This window comes from Letharia columbiana (genome assembly GCF_014066305.1).
Source record: "Letharia columbiana isolate WasteWater2 chromosome Unknown Sc0000002_s0, whole genome shotgun sequence".
Lineage (NCBI taxonomy): Eukaryota > Fungi > Ascomycota > Lecanoromycetes > Lecanorales > Parmeliaceae > Letharia > Letharia columbiana.
In genome coordinates this window covers 751,307-770,234 of record NW_023501038.1, presented here as the reverse complement: position 1 = coordinate 770,234, position 18,928 = coordinate 751,307, and the positions used below count along the sequence as shown (strand labels likewise).

Below are 18,928 nucleotides of genomic sequence, written 5' to 3'. Positions count from 1 at the left end.
TCTCCCCAACTCATTACTTTTTGCAAACTACACTATGCGCCTTTAAGCGGGGTGCTAGACCTTTCTACTGCTGGACATATTGCGCTCTGCCTGCGCGTTCATCGTGTGACTGGACACTTCGTCTCTCGTCTCTCATGTTTTAACACTTGTATTCCGCATCTCCACTAATCCCACCCCTTTGAAGGCACACACAACCATCGCCGATATAATCAGCAACGATGTCTTTCTCAGGATTTGGACAGAATAGCAACCAGCCGCAGCAGAGCGCCGGCTTTGGTGGGTTTGGCTCAAACAATAATACTACAGGCACAGGTAGGTCATTTCTCAATCTCCCCTTCATGGCGCCGAAGCTGGTCCACGGGCTTCCATCGGCGCCCACTGGTACCATCACGACGCCCCGGGAATATCACCGTCTGACTCCCCCATCTTATGGCATCTAGGCTTCGGTCAACCACAGAACAGCGGCTTCGGTACTGGCAGTGGCTCAACACTCTTCGGCAGCAGCACAAATACTGGCGGTGGCTTTGGATCAGGTACGTTCATGGTTCAAGCTGTCTCGGATCGACCTTCGAATGCTAGTACATTCGCGGTGATCCTTGAAGTGGAACTTGGAAAGGGCAGCACTTCTTCTGGGCATCTTTGCAGTCGCTGTGATCGCCATCTTTATGATAGGATCCAACATCTGCGCAGACCTTGTATGATTGAAGAAGATGTCACGCCACTTGTCTTCCGGCTCCTTTGATCCACGCGAAAACTTCCATCCATTGCTAAGCTCTTCCCGAACACCGAGCTAACGGGAAATCTGTTACAGGTACGGGAAGCTTTGGAGTTGCCACGACTAACACCACTCCGTTTGGACAAAATCGCCCAGCCTTTGGCGCTTCAACTACTACAGGCGGAACTGGCCTTTTCGGCAGTGGTACAGCTACCGCAGGACCTACTAGTGGATTCGGAGGATTTGGCAGCACTACCAACAACAACAATACTTCTGGTGGAGGCTTGTTCGGGTCGACTCAGAAGCCAGCCTTTGGAGGTGGGAACACCGGAGGGGGCTTATTCGGCACTGGCAACGCGGGGGGAGGGTTTGGTTCGACCAACAACCAGCAGCAAACCGGTGCATTTGGAGCCCCTATTAGCTCGGCTCTTGGCACGAACAATGCTGAATGTCAGGGTACCGGCAGCACGCCGTTCTCGGCGTACACTGAGAAGGAGGGTACGGGCAACACGAACAATCACTTCCAAAGCGTCAGCTTTATGCAGCCATATAAGAATTTCTCTTTCGAGGTTAGTGCCTTCATCCTAGTGTGCGAGACCCAAGACTGACCATTCGCAGGAGCTGCGTCTAGCGGATTACAACCAAGGAAGACGCTTCGGTAATGCCAGCGGCCAGCCTGCAGCATTCGGACAGACCAACTTCGGAGGGTTTGGACAACCACAGAATACGACAGGTGGTTTTGGCCAACCAGCAAACACAGGAGGCGGGCTCTTTGGTCAACCCCCTACGGCATCATCCTCTCCTTTCGGCAGTACTCAGCCAGCTCAATCTGGTTTTGGCACCGGCACTGGTGGCGGCCTCTTTGGTTCAAAACCTGGAACCAATGGCAGTCTCTTTGGGCAAAGCAACGCTGCTTCGACGTCCCAGCAAAGTGGTGGCATTTTTGGTACTACCGGAGGAACAAATGCCGGATTCGGCTCAGGAGCTGGCACTGGGTCCGGATTTGGTGGTGGAGGCGGTATATTTGGTGGCAACAATGAACAACAGCAACAACAGTCGAAACCATTCTCATTTGGTGGGACAACTGCCACGACTGGAGGAGGTTTTGGGACTGGCAGCAGTGGGTTCGGTACCAATAACAATACTACAACCAACACCAGCGGTGGTATATTCGGCAATGCTGGCCAGACCAACACTCCTTTTGGGCAAACTCAGCAGCAGCCCGCTCAACAAAACCCATTCGGCGGCTTTGGGACTCAAAATCAAAACCAGAGCAATAGCCAACCACCTTTCGGAGGCTTTGGTACCCAGCAGCAACAAGAGCAAAAGCCAGGCGGTATATTCGGCGGCCAAACTGCAAATAACACAGGGGGGGGTGGCCTGTTTGGGAATCTGAACCAGAACAATCAACCACAGGGCTCTTCAGGAGGTCTTTTTGGAACTAACAACAACAACCAGTCGTCCGGAAGTTCGCTCTTCGCGCCCAAGCCAGCTGCGACAGGTGGTAGCCTTTTCGGGACGACCAACACAGGCAATTCAAACCAGGGCGGTGGCCTCTTCCCGGGTTTTGGCAACAACAATAACAATGCCAACCAGAACCAGCAAAACCAAGCCGGCGGCCTGTTCGGTAACAACAACAATCAACAGCAAAAGCCCGGAAGTCTGTTTAGCGGCTCTACAGGAAGCACAGGCAGTGGCCTGTTTAGCAACCTGAACAACAACAACCAACAGCCCACGGGTGGCAGCTTGTTCGGCTCGAACAATCAACAGCAGCAACAGCAAGGTGGAAGCCTCTTCGGCAACACCAATAATAACCAGGGTTCAAGCCTTTTTGGCAGTTCACAGCAACAACAGCAGCAGCCAAACGCACTAGCGCCGCCGCCGGTCTTCAACGCATCTTTGATTGATCCTAACAACGCATACGGTAGTCCTTCGATATTTTCAGGTCTGCCACCGCCGCCAGTGGCAGTAGGCCCTATTGCTACTCCGATCAATATCAAGCAGAAGACGAAGAAGAATGCTGTCTTGCCACACTACAAGATGGCTCCAAATGCAGCCTCACGGCTCGTCACTCCCCAAAAGCGCGGATTCGGCTTTTCTTATTCGACCTACGGGACCCCTGGTAGCGCCACAAGCAATGCAAGCACGCCTGGCGGCCTCGGCAGCAGTTTGATGTTTGGTAGCGTTGGCCGAGGTCTCGGCAAGAGCTTGTCCACTAGCAACCTTCGTCGAAACTTGGACAGTGACTCAGAGAGCATTCTCACGCCGGGTGCTTTTTCTGCTGGAAGCTCCCGGTATGGCGGCGCAGGAAGCTTGAAGAGACTGACTATCGATCGTAGCTTACGCACGCCAGATCTTTTTGGTGACAAAGGTGCCCTTCCGGCTTTGCCAAGTCCAGAAAAGAGCGATCAGTCGAAGCAGCCCGGCATTTTGAAGAAGAAAGTCAGCTTCGATGCTAGCACTGTTGGTGGCAACGGAGAGAACCCGAACGGTGTTCAGGTCAATGGTGCCATCGCTGTCAATGGAGCAGATATGACAAGCTCGGCTACCCCCAGCGCCGAAGAGCAAGGCTTCCTCCGGACACCCTCACGAGGACAAGGTAGACTTGCTGGGGCAAAGTCAAATGGCGTCGTACAACAGCCTGAGATGGAACAGGTGAGAGGCAATGAGCTTGCCGTTGTCCATGAAGACGAGTCTTCAGAGCCTTCGAGCACGTCCAACGCACGAGCGCCTTTCCAAATGCCCCAAGACGATGAGCAACCAGGAGCTTATTGGATGAAACCATCGGAAACCGAATTACAAAAATTGCCCAAAGACCAACGAAAGCAAATCAGAAATTTCAGTGTTGGGCGTGATGGCTGTGGCCGTGTTGAATTCAATACGCCTGTCGATCTCTCTTTCACAGACTTGAAGGAAATCTACGGCAATATTGTTCTCGTTGAGCTTCGTTCACTTACCGTTTATCCTGACCAAACCAAGAAGCCGGCACTAGGGAAGGGGCTGAATGTGCCATCTACCATTTATCTGGCAAACTCTTGGCCCAGACAGAAGGATAGGAGGACTTTACTACCCGAGAAGAGTGGCCCACGTTTCAACAGGCATGTCGATCGTCTTCGCAAGGTTGGTGGCACAGAGTTCGTGAGATACGAAAAAGACACTGGAATTTGGGTATTCAGAGTGCCGCATTTTACAAAATACGGTTTTGACTACGAGGATGACGACGCTAGCGAAGGAGAGAGCCTCCAAACAAGCATGCTAAGCGAACTTCCAGGTACTCCAACGCCAGTGTCACGGGCAATGAGGAATGATCGTACACCAACAGCGACCACTTCCACACAACGCTCTTTGACGTCCGCCAATGAGTCCTCCGGTATCAGCTCAAGTCCGGAAGATACTTTCGAGTTCCGGAAAAAGAAGATCTTGCCAGGTGCATTTGAGGACCAGGAAGAAATCTCTGACAACGAACACGATGGGATGGAACAAGTTCGCAACGACGAGTCTTTTTTAGATGAGCGCTTGGCCGCCTCGCCTTCTGATAGTGGCGAAGACGAGCCAAGCGAGTTACGACGTGTGAAAGGTGGTATTGAAGATCGATCACTTGTGGTTCGTGACGAGGAACAGGATATGGAGATAGAGATGGCTGGAGCGTTTCCCTCACCCGATCTTGATGAAGCACCGCCCAAATCATTTCTCCAGCTAGGCTACGGTACGCCAGGGAAAGCAACGTTCAACGTTGGCGGTGACTGGGCCGAAGAACTACAACGCACTATCAGCCCAAGGAAACAGGACCGACAAGCTCTTCGTGAGACGCAGGTGCACTTGTTGAAGGATCGTGATGTGGATGAGGAAAAGACACCAAATGCGAAAAGGAGCGGGAAAGTCACAGGATCCAAATTGGCAACATCCATTGATTTGATGAATTCTCTATTCGGGCAGGAGCAAGCGCGGAGGGATGGGCGGAATGCCAAGCAAGCCACGAAGGGAAAAGTTGTCAAGGTCTGAACTCCTTCTCCAACTTGTTACCATCCACTGGCCGTTTCTTCCGGCATGATATCCAAGAGGGTACCGATTGATTATGGATGGCTTCATATTTTTCAATGTATGTAGCAATGAATGGAAAGAATTTAAAGCTGAATTTTTGTTGCATTTAGTGGCCTTATTCGAAGAGGTCGAACATCAATGACGACGCTATGAGCAACATGACACCGGAACAACAACAAATGGAAAGAGAGTGGCGTGACTCTTATAAGCCAGCTTGGGGCCCTGGGGAGACATTACTCTACGCGATACCTGGCAAAGTCGGTAGCTCCAGCAACAAATCTGCACAAACAGACCCAATCTTGCAAAAGCTGAAGGGATCCATTGTGTCTGAAGGGAGGGACATTCGATTTGCGAAATTTGCGAAGACTCCTAATGTAAGCGCGTCTTGTTTTAGAGTCAACACAATCCATGCTGATCAAACGCTTAGCTCGTTCCAACAATTCTCGCACAGCAACAAGCTCGCACCAAGTTCTCCCTTGAACGCGGAGTACCGATGGCAAAGCTTCAACAGACCCCGTTCAAAAACATCGCGTCACTCGTCCAGCCACCTTCGCAGTATGAGCAATCTGTTTGGGAGCTCGCGTCCATTCTGTTTGATGATCAGAACTCAGAAGCCTATGGTGTGCCCGCAGCTTATAAAGCCACCTACGACCATCGCATCCGCAAAGACCGCCTGATCCATTTCTGGAAGCGACAATGCCAGGAAACGGCGATGAAGGCCGTCAGTGCAGCACCAAATGCCGAAGAGCGCGCCATCGCTCACCTCTCAGCAAACAACGTCGTGGAAGCTTGTGACGCGCTCGTGCAAGGAAGGGACTTTAGGCTGGCGACTCTGGTTGCCCAAATTGGCGGTGATCAGATCATGCGCGATGATGTGACTGCTCAGATTGCGAAGTGGAGGGAGCTGAACGTACTGTCCGAGATCACCGAGCCCATACGAGCCTTGTACTCGTTGCTTGCTGGTGACACCTGTGTCTGCGAGGGAAAGAAGGGCCCGACTGAGGATAGAGCAAAGACTTTTGTTATCAGTGAACGTTTCAACCTGGACTGGAAGCGTGCATTTGGGTTGAGACTGTTTTACGCCATCCTTGCTGAAGATACTATCGAAGCTGCCGTCGTAAAATTCGAGCACGACCTCCAATCCGACGAGGGCAAAAAGCCGGTCCCTCGCTTCGTTGAAGAAAAAACAGGCGCTCCGTGGGACGACCCCAAGACTGCCCAACGCGAGGACGTCCTGTGGGGTCTGCTCAAAATCTACGCCGCCTCCAAATCTGCGCTTCCTACCAGCTCTCTCGCAGGGATTTTGGCTCCCGAAAACATCACTGGCAACCCTGTTGACGCTCGCCTTTCCTTCCAGCTGTACCACGCCATCAACGCGCGCTTCCCTGCGATCGCTGACCCGTCGAAAGCCGACTATCTCGCCCAGACTTTTGCTGCTCAGCTAGACTCAGCTGGGGAGTGGTACTGGGCTCTTTTCTCTCTCCTCCACCTCTCCTCCTACCGTCAACGCCACTTAGCAATACAGTCCCTCCTCATCCAACACGCTGAAGCCATTCCTAGTGACAGCAAGAGTGAGCTCTTCGAAACCCTAACAGAATTGTGCAAGATACCGGTCGCATGGATATGGGAGGCCAAAGCGTTGTATGCCCGGAGTGTCCTGCAAGATCATGTCCAAGAGGTCGATCTCCTGGTCAAGGCACAGGATTGGAAAGAGGCTCACGAGGTATTTCGAAAAGAAGTGGGCCCATCGACTGTGGTGGAGCAAGACTGGGACACGTTGCAAGGTGTGCTCGACAGCTTCATGGACTGCAAAGAGCAGATTGCGGAATGGGGAATGGGTGGCCAGGTCTATGATGATTATCTGAGCTTGATGAAAGGGGTCGAGGGGCATGAAAAGGAAGAGCTGCTCCAAAGGCTTCTAGGCGCGCTGCCAATGATGATGCGGGGTGGAAAGCGGGACTTGAAGGAGACGGTTGCCGTGCAGGAGATCAGCGGATTCGTGGGCAAAGAGGTTCTGGCTATGAAAGAGAAGGTCAGTCGATCTACATTTCTGCTATAGTTAGACAACGCTGACGTGTTGGTGCCAGGGTATGGAAGGTGCCAGAGTCCTGCAGCTACCACTCACCGAGGACGCGTACTTGAAGCACACGATGGATCTAAGCTTGCAATACTACAAGGCTGTAATGACGGGTGGAAAATGAGCATGATGGACAAAGCGATCACTTGGTCTAGCAGGAGCACTCGCTTCCAAGACGGAGGTTATTCAATTCTATCCAGCACTCTGGGGCAGCTATCTGGCTGTTTGCGTTTATTTCGGCGGTTGCAATGGCGCAGCGACTGGATAGCTGAGCATATCAGTTCTCAGCATAGCAAAGCGTTCAGTAGATAGTGTTTAAAGGCTCATTACATCCAAAATCATGGTCCTCATGCAGCTTCTCGCCTGCGCCATAAAGATTGCCACAAAACTCCTCGGACGCTAAAAGATGAGCTCTGGATACCCTGAATGCTAGTCGAGGAAACTTACCCGAGACATATGTTTGCGCCGCAACACTAGGATACACTCTTACTTTCTGGACTCACTCATCTCTCTTCAGCCTACAGTATGGATTGGAGGGTATTGATCGATATAGTAACGCTCGTTGAAGCTGCTTAGCTGCTCAGCTACCCTTCGCCATGGGCGCTCCCCATGGTAAAGAGCCATTGCCAGCACTGGGGCATTCAAGCGACTCCGATGGAAATTCCCAAGTACTTAAGCCTCATCCTTGTCCCTCGCGAACTTCCCTAATTGATCTGTTGTCAGATTCCCACACCCAAGTCTACAAGGACCACCTCCGTAGACCTTGCATCCAGCCCATCTAGCCAATCGAGCGCCACAACTCCAGGTCTAGAGCCCCAAACCTCTACTTGCTCTAAAAAGCGCAACGTCGTCCTCCACCCTCGAGAAATGGTACCTCGATCGAAACCGACTGTAGCTAAAGATGGTAAGAGGGAGTTTTTGGAGGACCTACGGAATTACATCGCTTTGGGTAGCTTGACATTAAGACCTAGCATCGGCGGCGGAGCCTATCTTCACCAGACACGTTGGAGAGAGTCAAGCGACATCTGGTTGGCTTTTCACGATTGCTGCGATCTCGAGGATGCTCATCCAGCTTTGTCCGCACGGACATTGGCCAATTGTAATTGGGCTCGGACTTTTGCTCGGAAGCATCAACAGAACGGGGATCTGGCTACCATAAGGGTTTACATTTTGCCTGATGACGTTGGAAGACGATATATCGACAGAGATAATGGTCACCTCCGGAATTACTTGATGAAGTTGTTGAATGGGCTTGACAGATCTCCTCTATCGTGGGAAGGGCGAAATCCATCTGAAAACCACCTCGAGCATTACAATGGAGAGTCAAGCAACGACGACTCACTCTTTTACCTTTTTAACACAATACCTTCTCCAGCTGCACACCCTCCATCCGTGTCATGTCCCATATCCCATGAAGCCATACAGTCCGTTCTTGAGTCCGATGAGCTGCGAGGTCTGAAGACCAAGCTCTATCCATACCAGAGGCGTACTGTCGCTTCGATGATCAAGAGAGAGGTCGAGCCCCGAAAAGCATTAGACTCAAGATTGCAGTCATTAGAAGGACCTACCGGACAGCCTTTCTACTATGACAGAGAGACGGGAGTCTTACTCCGCGACCAACGAACGTATGAGGAGGCGCGTGGCGGCATACTGGGCGAATCCATGGGTCTTGGTAAGACACTGATCTGTCTAGCCACGATACTTGCTACCAAGGGACATTGGTACGTACATTTCGGTGTAAATATTTCCTGTTTGGTAGCGTAACTGGGCTACATGCCATCTTTCGGGAGTAGAAAGCATCCTCATTCTCCAGACCTGTCTTATCGCTTAGTTGAGAAGCGGTACTTCGACAGCGCAAGGATTTTTCTACTCCTCAAACGTGTCTTGTTTCTCGGTTTCTTACCTAAAAAGAGCAGCGCTGATTCCAAACTTTGTGTAGGCCAGAGATACCTCCTGAACACTCGCTTGGATTACTCCCCGTGCGGTCGGAAGTTGGGTCGCTCATGCAGATGGCCGCAGCTGCTGTTGGTCGTGCTCAAGTACCTTGGAGGGCCATTTTCCATGATCTATCCCATGAAGGCGAAGACCACAAGAATTGTCTTGCTCTTTTGGAAGACAATGTTGGCTCCTATGTCATCTCTCCGTCAGTCACTAGACGCAGTCACCGCCCGTCACAAATACAGAAAGGAAAGACGATACACCTCACTACCGCTACTTTGATCATAGTGCCCCAGAACCTTTTGAGCCAATGGAAGGACGAGATCAGCCTGCATGTCGAAGAACATCTTCTGAAGGTATTTTACCTCGATTCTGACACAATCACAGTCCCGTCAGCAGCCAAATTGATGAAATACGATATCATCCTCATGTCGAGACAGCGATTCGAGCGAGAAATGGTTCCCAAAGGGAGCGCAAAGGCGCAGTCCAAGTCCAAGTCCAGGTTCAAAGGTGTGTACGTCGCGAGCAAACGTTCCCTCTTCTGGGCCAATTCACGGGTCGATCACCCCTTGGGCTGTCTCAGTATTCGTCTTTCTGCTTTCGAGAAGGATGGCTGACTCGAAATCATGATAGGTGGCTGTAATTGCTCACTGGACGAAGATTGTCACTGCTCCGCAGAAGAGCACCAATCGCCACTAATGGAGGTCCACTTTCTACGAATCATCATGGATGAAGGCCATGAATTCTCCTCTTCTGGACGCAAAAACAGCGCCTATTGGGCACTACAGAAGCTTTGCGTGGATAGGAAATGGATTGTAAGCGGAACACCTGCGAGCGGACTTTTAGGCGTTGAAGTTGGGACAGCTACCTTCGAGACTTCACACTCTGCGGCTGATGACGACCATCGTTTGACCAATTCAGACCTGCTTGAAGCCCGAAGGAACGAGTCTGCGCTAATCCAAGAACGCAAGGACCTTGAGAAACTGGGCGTCATTGTGGCGGGTTTCCTGCAATTAAAGCCATGGGCCAATAGCAAGGAGCATGATCCTGCCTCATGGTCCAGGTACATCATGCCTTACAGTGATGGAAGAAGGAAAGCTAGATCATTGAAGACACTACTAAACAGTCTTGTGGTGCGTCACCGCATTGAAGACATTGAAGCGGATATTCAATTACCTCCACTGCACAACCGAGTCGTCTATCTGCAACCAAGCTGGCACGATAAGCTCAGCCTGAATCTCTTCATACAAGCTTTAATCGTGAATGCAGTGACTTCCGAGCGCGTTGACGAAGACTATATGTTCCACACAAAGAATAGACGAGAACTTAATAAGCTGATCAACAACTTACGGCAATCGGGTTTCTATTGGACAAGTTTTTCTCCAGGTGATATTGCCAAGACCGTCAAGGTTTCGCGAGCATACCTAGAGGAGCAACGGAATCCTGACTCTGTCTACTACGAGGCTGATCAGCTACTACTGAAGCAGGCAATAGAAATTGGAGAGGTTGCATTAGAATCTCCATCATGGAGGTCATTTGCCGACCTGCATGAGATGGGGATGTTCGTTGAGCGTTTCCCTGAGAATGCTCGAGATGCTTGGTCATTGGTACATCGAACTGGAGACGAGCTTCTACTTATCGGAGCTACGCAACTTAGCAAAGCTCAAAATTGGGTGAACTCCCATCTTTATGTAAACAATCCCTCGCATGGTCTCGCAGGGGTGGGGACCGCCACCATGCAAAAGCTGTGGCACGGCGTACAGCAGCAAGCAGTGCAGATACTTCCGGACAATTCTCTTGATGGAGAAGACAATGATGCTGGAAGAAAGTTTAAGAAGAAGTCGAAATCGGGAATCAACGGAACGCCGAAATTGACCGAGAAGCAGACTGTATCTCGTGCAAAAGCCAGTCCGAGCCCACGACAGACCAAGAATATCCAGTTCAACGCATCAGATTCTAGCAAGCCAATAAGTCTTAAACCCGCTCTTAAGTCTGCTCTCAAGTCATTTTCGAAAGAGCAAACCACGGATCCATTTCCACCGGACTCCGCTTTAGGAAAGAGCACAATCAGTGGTACCGCATCCGCCAAGCTGAGCTATTTGCTCGATAGAGTCGTCGCACTCCACCAAGACGAAAAGATCCTCATTTTCTATGAAGGCGACCACATTGCGTACTACATAGCTCAGGCCTTTGATCTTGTCGACGTTCGGTACCTGATCTATACTAGAACGCTTTCTCTGGCACGTCAGAACGCCTACATCACAACGTTCAACACTACCGAGACTTTTCGTGTCCTCCTCATGAACGTGTATCAAGCAGCTCACGGTCTTCATATTGCCACTGCATCCCGTGTGTTTTTCGTCAATCCCGTCTGGCAGCCTAATGTCGAAGCTCAGGCGATCAAACGTGCCCATCGTATTGGACAGGTACGGCCGGTTTACGTAGAAACCCTTGTGCTGAAAGACACTTTGGAGGATCATATGCTACAGAGGAGGAAGGGTATGACTGCACAGGAGCATCAGAAGGCCGAGAAGAGTTTGCTGGATGACGAGACCATGAGTACCATTATCAAGAATGCCCATTTCATACCGTTTACGAAGGACCACATACATGATGCCGACAAGCAAGTAGCAAAATTGTCCGCCCCTCAGCAATTGTTTGGGCGAGTTGCTGCAAGTGACCGAGATCTCGACGATCCAGACGCAGATCTGATTTTGGACTCATCACAGTCGAAGAAATCGAGTCGGAAGCGGCAAGTTGACATTTTGATGTCTGACTATGCCCCGGATCTGAGAGAGTCGCCTCCTCCAAGACGAAGCTCAACGGATTCCAATCTTCACTTTAGTGTAGGAACTCGTCTGGCGGAAAGCTCAGCGGCCCCCGACATGGCATACCAACAGAAAAGCGACTTTGAGCATGCTTCGGAGCTGACTAGACCGCCATCTCCCAGAAGCATGGCGGCGAATATGCCCATTCGAACTATTGGAGAAGCTAATGCGCCTGAAAGCTCGACAGCTCACGACCCGTTCCGCAAGCGAAAGAGCGATTCTGAGTATGCCCCAGACCTCACAGCGTCACCACCTCCTAGGAGAAGAACACTCACTTTCCGCACTTCTGGCATCTCTGGTTCCACGGAGAATGATGTGCCGGCAAGCTCGACAGCCTACGATTCAGTGCCGGCGTCAACAGTAATCCCGGTGCATCAGACCCCATCAACCACGGTCATGGCTGATCGCCGTCCTCCGAGAAGAGTAGGCTTCGACTTGGGTAAGAGAAGCGATGAGCCCCAAAGCTTGTTTGGCGGAAGTGCTTCCTCTTCCTAGGGCCGGAATTATTATAGGGGGTGTGATGAAGTTATGATTATGTGCATGATCATTGGCGTTTGGGGCGGCATAGCATCTGGCTCATGATGATACCCCGGAAGTCTGCATTGTAAGATACAACAAGCTATTAGGGAAGACCTTCTCATGCTCGTAGTGTACTCATAAGATAGAAGGGGCAGTCCTCCAATACTATGCACATGACTTTGTACCAGAATTCCCCGCGTGCAGTCCTTCAGAGAGAAATTCGACCCAAGGAATTGGTCCCCACATCACCTCTTTTGCCTAAGAACATTACCACTGCGACCGAGGCCTAAAATTCTGCACCCGAATCCAAGCATTGAAAAAGCATGAAAGCAGAACCCTTTGCGTGATCCGAGCTTCTACAATCCGAAGACACCCACGAATATATCACGAATAGCTTCCCCCCCCCCCACACACAAAATCCCAACCTTCCCACTTCTACTCACCTGCCTCCGCTCACACCCGCGCCCGATACCACCCCGCACTCCCATCCCCCCTCCTCCGATCGGGCGCCGGTTCGTTCGTCAACGGGTTCCCATACTCGAACGTCCAGGGGTAAGGGTTGGCGCGCTACCGGTCCGTGGCGGAGCCGCCTTTGGCGACCCGGTCGCGGTAACGGTGGATGGAGAAGGCGGCGCCGGCGACTGGGATGGTGAGGGCGAGGGGAAGGGGGAGGGGGAGGGGATGGAGGTGGACATGGGGTTTTTTGGGGGGGGGTTGAAAGAGAGAGAGAGAGAGGAAGGGGGAAAGATGGTTGTCCTCTTTGTAGATAAATGAGGTGAGTATGCGAGATCATTGATGATGCTGCGATAGATGAAGGTGGAAAACTGGGTGCGATACCTGCCTTATTTGGCATCAGTCGTGGAGTATCGTGTGGTGAAAGGTCGCAATGCGGGATTCAGAAGACGCCAAGCGTCACAACTATTTCTGGTCTTGATCGTGGTGTGGCGCAGACCGACGAACCGTGACGTCTTTGATCCTCAAGGGTTGCCGTTAGAGCGCGACAAGGAAAAGGAAAGGAGACTGTGCAAGGGGAGCCACGATGAGAAACACCAAGTCGGACAGCGAGGACAGATTTCTACGACCATGGTCGAGCTGGTGTCTTGTGAAACGATATTGCAATAAACCATGTTGATGCTGGACCCGGACGACCTTCTGTCGCATCTTCGACTCCCATAACGCCAAATCGCTATGTACACTCTGCTTCTTGGAGAATTACTGGCCTGGAGCAATGAGCATGCCTTGTTTCTGGGCGTCGTGAGCCCATCCACCTGCTCTTGCTTCACCGCCATGCTTCTCGGCATAACCCTTGACTCTTTGCTCAAGCTCAGGTCTGAAGTGACGTACTAGACCTTGTAGTGGCCACGCGAAGGCTTCGCCCAAAGCTACAGAAAAGATCAGTATATGCTTGTATTGGGGTAGAATAAGTTGGGAGAAGACGTACCGCAAATGGTGTGCCCCTCAACCTGTTTCGTCAACTCCTGCAACATATCAATCTCTCTTGCTCTTGCTTGCCCAGCCTCGAATCTCTTCATGATTTGCTCCGTCCATTTGCTGCCCTCTCTGCAAGGCGTGCATTGTCCGCAACTCTCGTGTTTGTAGAACGATGCCAATCTCGATATAGCTCTTACAACGTCCGTGCTCTTGTCCATTACGATGACTGCCGCCGTGCCCAACCCTGACTGGCTATCCTTGAGGGCATCAAAGTCCATCAATTGTTCATCGCAGGTTGTCTTGGGGAGAATGGGCGTGGAAGAGCCGCCAGGTATGATAGCCTTCAGATTGTCCCAGCCGCCTCGAACGCCGCCGGCGTGCTTATCGATGAGCTCCTTAAGTGAGATTGACATTTCTTCCTCGACGGTGCAGGGGTTGTTAACGTGACCAGAAATGCAGAAGAGCTTTGTACCAGCATTACGCTCGCGTCCGAAAGAGTTGAACCAATTGGCGCCACGGCGTACGATTGTAGGAGCGACAGCAATAGTTTCGACGTTGGCGACCGTGGAAGGGCATCCAAAAAGACCGACAGCGGCTGGGAACGGAGGCTTTAGGCGGGGCTTGCCAGGCTTGCCTTCCAGTGACTCTATCAGAGAGGTCTCCTCGCCACAGACGTAGGCACCCATCCCTCGATGGATGTACACGTCGAAATCATATCCACTGCCACATGCATTCTTTCCAATGAAGCCCGCTTTATAAGCTTCTTGGATTGCCCGCTGAAGTACTGTTGCCTCGTGATAGAATTCTCCTCGGATATAGATGTAGGCTGCGCTGGTATTCATTGCTCGGCCGGCGACTAGACATCCTTCAATGAGCTTGTGTGGGTCTTTCCGCATGATCTCTCGGTCTTTGCAGGTTCCCGGTTCACCCTCATCAGCGTTGACGACTAGATAGCGGGGCTTGGTGTCCTTGTCCCAATCCTTGAAGTTCATGAAAGACTATGGCAATCAGCATGCGCCTTAGATATAATACCAGTAGTCGTAGCATCCATCCTTACCCACTTCATCCCAGACGGAAATCCAGCGCCACCTCGACCTCGGAGGCCCGAGGCTTTGATCTCAGAGATAATCTATTATTCTCGGATTAGCATTTGGATTGACAGACCAGAGGCCCATGCCGACAGACCCAATCATGACCTTTCAGTATTATCTCCTTTGTCTTATACCAGTCGCCGTACTTCATCGCACTCTTCAGGTCCGCGCCATGATGCCCGTAAAGATTCTGAAATATCCTATCCTGGTCCTTCAGTCCACCGAAGTGTGTCCTCTTAGGTGGTTGTGCCGGTCCATCTTGGACAGTAGCTAAGCCTCGGCATTGCTGTTGTTTTGGTGTAGGAGCGGATCCATTGACCCGGGAGGCGGAAGTGATTGAAGGGTGTATGTGGTGACAAAGGACACCGAGGGGTTTAGGTGTGGCAGCCCGCGACGAGATCATTGTGATGACTATGGAGAAAGGCGAAAGGTGAGGAATGGTTGTTCAACGGTGAGTGGCCAAAGTTTTGCGGACAATGTAATGGAGGTCATGGACGGAGATAAGCGAGCGTTGATTGGCTGACAATGGATCACGCTACAATGACTACTCAGATTCTCCAATACTTGAACTAGTCCTCCTGGTAAAGCCATATAATTTTCACAAATACATCTACACTGGAGGACCGAGTCCAGACGCCAGAAAAGCGGAGAAATCCTGATATGGTCAGCGGCGCACATCCTCCTAGCATACCTACAATTCCATCATTCACTACCCTGGTATTCCAGACGTCTGCTGCATGATCCCTTAAAATTACACCCTCTTACAACGATGCCTATACCAAAGGATTCGACGAGCTTCACGGATACAATGGCAGATATCCTCCGCTTGTGAGAGCATCATCCTCAAGCATTGTAGGCGCATTTGGCTGACGCCCAACCTTGAGACCTGATGAGACTCTAGCCATGTCCTATGTCTACCTCAACAGGTACCAGCGGTTTCAGAGCTCCTCGACACCACCGGATCCTCTAGACTCGTATGTCTGTCTCCCGCCGGATTCGTCCTCGCTCAACCTCTACGACCACTGACGAAGGCCTGGCCTCCTCAAGACATTGGCCTTAGCATGCCTTTCCCTTGCATCAAAGTCGACTGAAAGCCCACGAAGGACGCGAGAGATACTCTTTCCGGCCCACCGTCTGCTTCACCAGCACAGCGGAGCCTCTTCGGACCCTATCAATCAACCCTTAGCAGTGCCCTCTACTATATACGATTCTCTTCGCGCAACACTTGTTCAAGCGGAGCTCATGCTCCTGCGAACACTTGGCTTCGAATTACGCATTCCGCTGCCTCTGGACTACCTGCCGCGTTATCTCGAGCGTGCAATGGGGGATGTTACAGGTGCAAGTGAAAATTATGACTCTTGGGGAAACGAAGACAAAGAAGAATATGGGGTTGTGAAAGATGCCATGGACACATCCTTTGGAAGGGCCTGCAGAACCAAGGCTGTCAGCGCGTGAGTGAATAGATGGGAGCTCAAGACGTGCATTGAAAAGACAGCTGATATTGATGTTACAGGTGCAAGAACTACCAGTTGACCAATCTCTTTCCAGCAAGGGCCGTTGCGCTGGGTTGTTTACACGTCGTCATGGAAGAGAGAGGCTTGAGGACGGCCAACTCCCGAAAAGAATGGGTAGATGACATTGCGAGTCGCAAGGTGGATATTGAAGATTTCGAGGAAGTAGTGGAAGTATTGACAAGGAGTTGAGCTCATCGTATTCATCATGTAAAATGAGAATGAATCAAGAGATGCTGGTACAATGTTTCGAATTGACAAGACATTGCTTGCAAGTTACTTACCTATGCCAGCGCCACACGTGCGAGCGTTGGCGTTGATACCAAGCTTTTGCGGCAAGAAAGCTTGGTCGACGGCAAGGCTAAATACTCGTAAGGTTGGGGAGGAATTTTGAGACGTGTATCCAATATCTACTCTAGTGCTCAGAGATAGATTCAAACAACTCTTGACTCTGATGTTGTTTATCGTCACGGATTTCAGGTCTTGGACACGGATACTCGCATTATTTGCTTCTCAACTCTATTCACGGCTGACTCGGCAAGAGTTGCCCGCGTTGACCAGTCTCTTTCCGTCCATGGCGCAGCTGACGTATCCTTGCTCTTGTTTTTTGCCCTCACCATGCCACCCATCGCCTGTATCAGCTTCATCATTGTTCTTGGACTTTTCATTCCTAACCCATGTACACTACTATGATAATGATATATACGACTGATGATACTACGATCTAGCAACGTGCCCAGCAAATGTTGCTTCAATCTTCTTCTAAACTATACTGTCATGCTTTCGAGGAGATAGCCAAGTGAGAACCTCGATCGTTCGCCTCTCCGCTGAGGTACCCTTGGGACAGGAGAGCGCCAAGGTCACCTTACTGCCAGCTATGCTCTCCAGCTTTTCAACTCGACCAGCGCACCACCAGGTTCCTTCCAAACTGATCATTCGATCAACAAGTCTGGCAGCGGTCGTCATCGTCAGCCTATGGAGCATCCTCTACCTCAAACGTTCCTTCCCCACCTATACCGTTAAGGCCAAATTGGAGCGGTTACTCCCCGGTGTATCCGTCAACACAGAGATCAAGCTACACTGGAACGATTCCCCTCGCCGATTGATCGTTTTTGGTGACTCTTGGAGCGACAACGGTCAATACCCCGTCAATCCACCACCGCGCGAGCAGACGCCCACACGAAATGACGCGCAAGGCAAAATCTGGACAGATTGGCTCTGCTCCAGCGTGAGTCTCTCGGAATGGTCCTGGTGGTCGATCGCTGACGTACCTTCAGATCTCGTGTACTCATCATGACAATTTTGCAAGATCGCTACCTCATGTATGGGACAGTGGGTACAGTGGTGCAGTCGTTGACAGCAATTTACTAAACAGCACCTTGTCGAATACTACATTATCAAATAGCACCTTCATCACAGACATCGAATGGGCCGAGCCGCTCGCAGATCTGAAGACTCAAGTACAGCACTGGCTGGCATTCGAGAAGAAGCAGTATGCCAACAGCCGAGTAAGCGAAATTGAGCGAAGTGGTACGGTTTTCATCGTCTGGTTCTCATTATGGGATTTGTGGTATTACTCCGAAAAGACCCTTGCAGAAGCCGAAGCCGCTGTGGCAAAGACCATGGACGCGCTGTTTGAACAACTCGACGTGATCGCGGAGAATTGGCCTTCGGAGATGAAGCTCATCATACCCGAAGCCATCGATACCACGTTCTTACCAGGCTGGCACACCATGAGGACTGGCCCTCGGGGCTCAGATCCCCTCGGCGAAAAGCAGAGGAGCGCCGTTCTTCTTGTCGAGCAATGGAATCGAGGGTTGGACATGAGGGCTGTCAGGTGGAGAGGGGGCTCGATGTACATCTACAACACCAACGTATGGCTCCTTGATCAGGTGCGTGAGCAACAGCTATCCACTGCACACTTGAGCGATGCCAATGGCATGGGCGCCAACCAATCTCCATGGAACAACGTGCGTTCTGGCTGTGTCGCATCCAACTACAAAGCCTACGACGTGCTGGGAGAGGATCCGACTGCGGGTCGCTGCTCTGATCCGACCACATACCTCTTCTGGTTAGTCCATCTGCCCCAATTCTGGCGCAGCCTTGCTAACATTGAGTTAGGGACGACATGCACTTGGGGCCTGAGGCTATGAAAATGATAGGACAAGGCATAGCTCAAGACATCGCTGCGAATCGCGCCACATCTTGGTTTGCCCACGCGGTAGAGGAGTCATATGAAGATGAAGATGAAGAAGCTCCGCTACCTCAAGACCCTCATCGTGAAGATTCACCTACGTAATGACAAACAACCTATAAAAAGGTTGCAAGTATGTATTTCATAAGTAACGGCATTGACTCCAAGGGCATTTTTAACTCGGAAAGGATTTTGACGAAAGCGTATATATCGCATTAAATGATACCCACTGTATGTACAAAGCACGAGACTGAAAATATGATGGAGCTAGCCGATGATTGTTTGCCTTGAATACGCCTGCCTACGTACATTCTTTGTCGCATTCTTGCATTTCCTTGGTAGGAATGTCTCATCAAGCCCACTTCCGTGTTCGGCAGAGACAATGAACAAAGAAAACGGCTTCAGGATTCAAGCAAATTTCCGCAACCGACCACTAGAGGTGCGAGGCAATCAAGACTAGCTTCTCCAAGAGACAAGGCATCAAAAGACGCTATGACGAAGAAATGGATGATGCAGACAAAGAAACCTCTTTTGCTCTACATTCCACTCGTTTTTGACAATCCTCATACACGATTGCAGACTT

The 18,928-nt window shown here is 51.0% G+C and overlaps 5 protein-coding genes across 5 annotated transcripts; 4 read left to right on the top strand and 1 right to left on the bottom strand.

Annotated features, from left to right (window-relative positions):
• Positions 1-218: 218 nt before the first annotated feature.
• Positions 219-6,957, top strand: HO173_001228 (uncharacterized protein; the record flags this gene model as incomplete). The annotated part of the gene is made up of 7 exons (XM_037303171.1): positions 219-312; positions 441-533; positions 812-1,284; positions 1,334-4,711; positions 4,867-5,130; positions 5,184-6,788; positions 6,844-6,957. The coding sequence occupies 7 exons, from the start codon at positions 219-221 to the stop codon at positions 6,955-6,957; spliced, it is 6,021 nt and encodes a 2,006-aa protein (XP_037169818.1).
• Positions 6,958-7,429: 472 nt separating this feature from the next.
• On the top strand, positions 7,430-12,094 carry HO173_001227 (uncharacterized protein; the record flags this gene model as incomplete). Its single annotated transcript, XM_037303170.1, has 4 exons — positions 7,430-7,501; positions 7,557-8,554; positions 8,773-9,281; positions 9,405-12,094. 4 exons carry the CDS (start codon positions 7,430-7,432, stop codon positions 12,092-12,094), a joined length of 4,269 nt encoding a protein of 1,422 aa, XP_037169817.1.
• Positions 12,095-13,330: 1,236 nt separating this feature from the next.
• HO173_001226 (uncharacterized protein) lies at positions 13,331-15,043 on the bottom strand (the record flags this gene model as incomplete). Its single annotated transcript, XM_037303169.1, has 4 exons — positions 13,331-13,500; positions 13,560-14,547; positions 14,607-14,678; positions 14,735-15,043. 4 exons carry the CDS (start codon positions 15,041-15,043, stop codon positions 13,331-13,333), a joined length of 1,539 nt encoding a protein of 512 aa, XP_037169816.1.
• An 839-nt stretch (positions 15,044-15,882) lies between these two features.
• HO173_001225 (uncharacterized protein) lies at positions 15,883-16,343 on the top strand (the record flags this gene model as incomplete). Its single annotated transcript, XM_037303168.1, has 2 exons — positions 15,883-16,091; positions 16,154-16,343. The coding sequence occupies 2 exons, from the start codon at positions 15,883-15,885 to the stop codon at positions 16,341-16,343; spliced, it is 399 nt and encodes a 132-aa protein (XP_037169815.1).
• A 685-nt stretch (positions 16,344-17,028) lies between these two features.
• HO173_001224 (uncharacterized protein) lies at positions 17,029-18,450 on the top strand (the record flags this gene model as incomplete). Its single annotated transcript, XM_037303167.1, has 3 exons — positions 17,029-17,379; positions 17,429-18,222; positions 18,273-18,450. The coding sequence occupies 3 exons, from the start codon at positions 17,029-17,031 to the stop codon at positions 18,448-18,450; spliced, it is 1,323 nt and encodes a 440-aa protein (XP_037169814.1).
• Positions 18,451-18,928: the final 478 nt, after the last annotated feature.